Source organism: Pundamilia nyererei, unplaced genomic scaffold (assembly GCF_000239375.1).
Source record: "Pundamilia nyererei isolate P.nyererei 1_Seehausen unplaced genomic scaffold, PunNye1.0 scaffold00306, whole genome shotgun sequence".
In the NCBI taxonomy this organism is placed as follows: Eukaryota; Metazoa; Chordata; class Actinopteri; order Cichliformes; family Cichlidae; genus Pundamilia; species Pundamilia nyererei.
In genome coordinates this window covers 555,023-561,353 of record NW_005187707.1, presented here as the reverse complement: position 1 = coordinate 561,353, position 6,331 = coordinate 555,023, and the positions used below count along the sequence as shown (strand labels likewise).

General features: G+C 37.6%; 1 protein-coding gene across 3 annotated transcripts in view; it reads right to left on the bottom strand.

Annotated features, from left to right (window-relative positions):
- pam (peptidylglycine alpha-amidating monooxygenase) overlaps positions 1 to 6,331 on the bottom strand; it is a 51,066-nt gene that overhangs the window by 14,082 nt on the left and 30,653 nt on the right. For all 3 annotated transcript variants that reach the window (XM_013915454.1, XM_013915455.1, XM_005751326.1), the window contains exons 12-19: positions 5,632 to 5,735; positions 4,349 to 4,542; positions 4,110 to 4,166; positions 2,345 to 2,474; positions 1,642 to 1,758; positions 1,441 to 1,513; positions 1,003 to 1,213; positions 429 to 632 (exon numbers count right to left, since the gene is read on the bottom strand). In XM_013915454.1, coding sequence (XP_013770908.1) covers positions 429 to 632; positions 1,003 to 1,213; positions 1,441 to 1,513; positions 1,642 to 1,758; positions 2,345 to 2,474; positions 4,110 to 4,166; positions 4,349 to 4,542; positions 5,632 to 5,735 — 1,090 coding nt within the window. The remainder of the gene's footprint in view (positions 1 to 428; positions 633 to 1,002; positions 1,214 to 1,440; positions 1,514 to 1,641; positions 1,759 to 2,344; positions 2,475 to 4,109; positions 4,167 to 4,348; positions 4,543 to 5,631; positions 5,736 to 6,331) is intronic.

The following is a 6,331-nucleotide window of genomic DNA, read 5'->3' as shown; positions in this document are numbered from 1 at the left end:
ACACACACACACACACACACACACACACACACACACACACACACACACACACACAAAAATTGTTAAGCATGTAATACATGTAAAGCAGGAAGAGAGTTGTTGAGTAATAAAATAAATAAAAAGAACTCTTAAAATTAATGCATCTTGGATATTAGTTCCAAGTACGCATAAAGCTTGTAAACACCGGATCTACATATTTTTGCTAGAGGATGTCATTGTGACCTAACACAACAAAGGATGAACATTGATTAACATTAAAAAAAAAAAATATTGAGGACACCACTCAGACTGAAAAGTAAAAAAAAAAACTGCAGAAGGTATGCACAAAAATATATTTTACAATAGCTTATTGCAGTAAGCAGCAAGAAAACAAGCTTAAGAGGAAACAATACGACTACTGACTTCTACTGAGTATTCAGTAAACTTACCCCCAGTAGGGCTGTAGGAGATAGCAAACACTTCCCCTCCAAATTCATCTTTTTTAATTTCCTTGACAAACTCTCCAGTTTCTGCTATAAAGCACTGGATGCGTCCATTCTCTCTATCTGCCACACAAATTTCCTTTTTATCAGGAAGTAACACCAGGCTGTGGGGAATATGAAAAGGTATTCGCCTTCTCCTGTCTGATGAGCCTATAGTCCAAAAAATAAGACAAGGTTAAAATAATGTAAATTGTGTCTGGAGACACTATGGTAGCAGTAATCTCTTAACCTTCTGGATCTATTTATGTTAGTTTCATAAATCAAGAAACAGCAATGTTTGCAAATACAGCTTTGCATTTGAAATTGATACATGTATACTCCACAGCTAACACAAGTATAACTAATTAAAATCTCCACAAAAACTTGTGTGGCAGAATAATAAAGAAATTATATTTTATGAGATGTCACCTTAGTGTCTAATACTTCTTACTACTTGTATGGTTTAAGCATTGTAGCAAATAGGCTAATATCCAAGCTTTGCAGAGTGTGTGTGTGTGTGTGTGTGTGGCTGGTGAGATACCTGCACCCCACTCAGACAGGTATTTGCCATCAGCAGAGAACTTAATTATCCTGGCATTACAGTAACCATCAGAGACAAAGATGTTCCCACTTTCAGTGTCAACTGCCACATCAGTGGGCTGGCAGAAATGGTTGTTGTCACTCCCTGGTATAAAGGCCTCTCCTAATGCCATCAAGGTTTTGTCTTTGCCATCACTGCTAACTTTTAACACCTGATGAGTATACAAAGTGAAGCATCTTAAACTTTCCCTTTTGCATTTGTGGTCATTTAAACTAAGTTAATTGATACAACATCCGCTTTAAATACGTAATCCTCAAACCTTATTCTTATAGGTAATATACAATTTCAAAATGTCTCCATCTTTTAATTTATTGGCAAATATGAAGTGCAATCTATACACACTCATTGAGAATGCACCTTACAAAAACAGCAGCTTACCTGATGAAGAGCCACATCAGTCACCCAGTAATTATTCTCTTTGTCTGCTGTTATTCCATGAGGCAAAAAAAACCTGCAACATCAGAGAAATGCTTCATTATAAGACAATTATGACTGTGTTTGAGATGCCTGGTTGTCGGCACTCTAATTCACACACAAAAAAACAATAACAAAAAAACACAAAAGCTCTGTATCACTTACATGTTTCTGCCAGAAGCCTTCAAGATACTGCCCTTGGATGGATCCACAACTAAAATGGCAGACTGCTGAATTGGTCCTAGGGACCTCTGCTGGTATCTTGCCTGATTGTTAAAAGAGCTGGAAAACAAAAAACAAACAAAGAAAAAAAAACATGAATGTCTTTTTGCATTTTTATAAAAACAATGTGTGGTGATTTTTCTAGACGTCAAATGCAACAAAAAGTATTTTTGTTTAATAAGTAAATTGTCATCCACATCACATTATACAAAAAAGTGATTAGAGCTGACTTCTATTATGCCCTTTTTTTGTGTTATCTCATACTTATCCTTTCATCCTACAATCTACTGGTAAAAATCACTTTTTCAGCTTCCTTTCCTCCTATTCTTCATTTCTTAGACATGACTGGTAACTGGCATCCTATTAGACTAAAAAAGGTTGCGGTCTGAGGAGACACTAAATGCTTTTCTTAACTATAATAGTAATTTTTTGAACCATCAAGACTAAAACTTATTTGGATTTTTTTGTTATACAATTAATAAAAATTTAATCGCTAATACGAGATCTGTGTTCTTTGCCAGTAAGGTGAAGGCATTACATTAGACTGAGAGTACACAACAATACTGAGAGGGTTTTTTTGGTGTTGTTTTGGTTGAAAAAGCTGTTTAAGAGAAGAATGGTTATAACTTAAGTAAAATAAACTTACTCTGCTCCCCAGTGGTGGTCACCTCTGTGAAAAATGACCAAGTTAGAATCTGAGTCAAGAGCAAGTCCTGACACCTGTCCTAGCTGAAGTGAACTCTGTGGCCAAGCTGAAACTTGCTCAAAATGGTAGTCTATAACAAACACACACACACACACACACACACACACACACACACACACACACACACACACACACACACACACACACACGTTAAGGTATGCTCAACACAGTGTCAAAAGGTGGTACCTGGTATCTGATGATAATAAATAAATGTACACAGTGTGGTAAAGTGCACATACAATATATCAATAACAAAACTAGTGCACTGTATTTGCAGACTGGATACAAATCAGTGATTATTCTGGGCTATGACACTCAAGAATTAAATTGGGATTTATGTTTCAACCGTCAATGATAATTAAGAGCTTTGTGTAATCATAGAAAGAAAAGCGCACATGTTTGCATTACCAAATTAGCTGCATCAGATTCCCAATATCTAGTTGGTATGACTTGTTTCATTCATGCTTCAGAATCATTTTCAGTTGCAGTTATTTATGATTCAGTGGTACTACCCTAGTAGTACCACTGAATTATGAATTATGTTACACATGACATTATGTTTTTTCATATTGTGAAATGTGATGCTAAACAAACTGAGGTAGACTAACTGTTATTTGCTGTACTGTGATGGCTTTAAAGTAAATAACACTGTTGAATTGCACAGAGGCCATCCAGTAAAATATTAGTATAAGCAGTAAATCAGCCAACAACTTGTAAAACATCAGCTGACATCTGGTTGAATTCAGGTGTGTAAATCTACAAAGAGCAGCAGGTCAGCTGATCACAGCCTGTACACTAAGAAAATCCACTGGAGCTCTCAATAAAAATTATTCTGAGTTGTGATTTTTTTTTCCCCCATAATGAGCCATTACAACTGATTTCAGGATTCCCCCACCTAAATCCTACTTTAACCCCTGACTGTACTTGTTTTCGTGTTTAATGGCAAAGTCACCCTCTACAACAGCGGTCCCCAACCTTTTTTGCGCCATGGACCAGTTTATGCCCGACAATATTTCACGGCCTTTAAGGTGTCGTGGATAAATACAACAAAATAAAACTAGTACCGGTACCGAAAAAAAGAAGATTTATTCATAACACACGTGAAAAGACCCAGGAAAACCGAGTTAACGAAGAAAAAAAACCCCCGATAACAAAATAATGCTAAAAACCAATAAAGACACTGAAAACCATACATTTCACACCCGAGTCTTACTCTTGCGGCCCGGTACCAAATGACTCACGGACCGGTACCAGTCTGTGGCCCGGGGGTTGGCGACCGCTGCTCTACAATGTAGGCAACAGAAAAAAGATACATGCATATTTACATAGTTCAAATTTATGTAAGTGACTGTGCATTGGGCTTGTAATGCTTTTTTCAAGGTGTAAGAAACGTACACTTGCCTGAATGCAGACTGCACTGGAACTAGTGCCTACACTACAATTTAAACATCATTACATTGTTATTACATTGTTATCCTTAGCTTAAATTCAATTCAAATTTTTTAATTCAATTTTATTTATTTAGCTACAAATCACAACAATAGTTGCCTCAAGGTGCTTTATATAGTAAGGTAAAGACCCTACAATAATACAAAAAGCTTCATATTCTTATAGTATTTGTGTGTGTGTGTGTGTGAGTGTGTGTGTGTGGAGAGAGCGAGAGAGCAAGACAAAGAGAGAGAGAGTGCAAAGTGTTAGAACTTACCCTGATCCACAGTTTCTAGTTTATTTGTATCCAGCACAACTGCGTAGTCACGATCATCTTTATGAGAGAAAAAAACCAAAATATGGTAACTAAATATGGTAGTTATACAATTAATTTTTGCGAAAAATGACTAAAAATCTTAAATTAGCATAGATTTTATTCTACAAAAAACAACAAATGCTAAGTTAACAATTTGGATTAGAGATGGTTAGTATGAACAATATTTGATGTCGCTGTACCTGTGGATTGTCCCAGATGCATCACAGAATTCATATGGCTTGGACTGACATTAATGGGTACATTTGCCTCAGGGGGAATATGTTGGAACAGCTCTTCAGAACCCATCTCCATGCAGTTCATGTAAGGGATAGCATGTCTGCTTTCCATGTAATACATTATATAGAAGTTGCACATTTCATCATCAGAAGTACCGCTGTATTAAAAAAAGATAGATACCTGGTATTGATTTCTCGCCTAGTTAGTATATGCAAATAATGTTTGTGTAAATAGTTTTATGTTGTAAGTGTAACATTAAGACCTTGTCTACAAACTTCTCAACATAGAGTACTATATTTCAGCAGCTATCCCTCTATAAATTAGCAATAATCACTGACAATTGAGGACTAGCATATTTATTTTAAATGACTAACTGTCACAGTTGGACACAATTTATTAATATCAACTACCAGCACAAGAAATACAAGATCCTTATCGGGGTCACGAGCCTATCCCAGCTAACATTGCGCAAAAGGCAGGACAGTACAGGGCACTTAGAACTAGCCTTTTTTAATCATCTTACAATTTGTAAATGTCAGATGAAATCAAAACTAAAATGTGAAAGAAATAAGATGGTTGCATCTTAAGAGCTTTAGTCCATGTTAAGAAATTAGCATTACTGGGCCTTCATTTATTTCAATAAGGTAAGTGCAATTACTGGGCAATCGTGGCTCAAGAGTTGGGAGTTCGCCTTGTAATCGGAAGGCTGCCGGTTCGAGCCCCGGCTCGGACAGTCTCGGTCGTTGTGTCCTTGGGCAAGACACTTCACCCGTTGCCTACTGGTGGTGGTCAGAGGGCCTGGTGGCGCCAGTGTCCAGCAGCCTCGCCTCTGTCAGTGCGCCCCAGGGTGGCTGTTGGCTACAATGTAGCTTGCCATCACCAGTGTGTGAATGTGTGTGTGTGGATGACTGGTTATGTAAAACGCTTTGGGGTCCTTAGGGACTAGTAAAGCGCTATATAAATACCATTTTACCATATACTAGCTGGCCTTACGGGCCAGGCACATACAAAAAACCCACATTCTAGATACATTCTTATGTGGAAAGGCAGGGCAGACTTTGGTACGAGACATTTTTTTAAATTAAGATCAATACAATTTTAGCACAGTGCTTTTTTAAATCTTAATGCTTGGAAGCTTAATGCTTGGTTTCTTTATGCCTTCAGTGCATACCATATTGAGAAAAACTGTAAATGGATATAAGTCTAATACTTTTTCACTAAGGTTACATTAGGTTGAAGAACTCACCCAATGTAAGTTTTTGAGGTTTTACCCTCACCAGTGAACACACATCTGGCAGCAAGGGTATCACCATATTTCACAGTCACCTGCTTGTTAGCAGGATAGAAAGCCTAAAGAGAAAAAAATCAGTCAGTGGTGAGCAAAGAGAAAACTAAACTGTACTTGAAAAGAAACAGACAACGTGGGCAAGAAAGAGAGAAAGCATTAAAGAGAAAGAAAGAGAAGACCTGCTTTTACATTAGGTTTCTTGCAGTTTTTGTACCTAGGACAATTTTTTAGTTGTTAGTTAAGGTATTTAAAATTGCTGTAGACATTATTCAGGCCTAAAAAGGCACCTACTTACAGTGCCTAGACGCTAGAGTTGTGTCTTGACGTAACAGATTAATCTCTTCATCATAGCTTCTGTTAATGAGTGAACATTTTGTCCTTAATCTTAATGTGTTAGAAGCAGGAAAAATGGCTGAGCTTAAGGATTTGAAAGATTTTGACTAGGGCCAAACTGTGATGCGCACATGATTGGATCAGAGCAGCTCCAAAACTGCAGTTCTTGTGGTGTATTCTGCAGTGGTCAGTATCTATCAGAAGTGGTCCAAGGAAAGATAACTGGTGGACCTGTCATGGTCCGGGTGAGTACGGGGTTTTTCCACTCCGCTGGGCTCCACCTTCAGGCAGAGACTCCAATCAGCTTCCACACCTGGTTCCAATC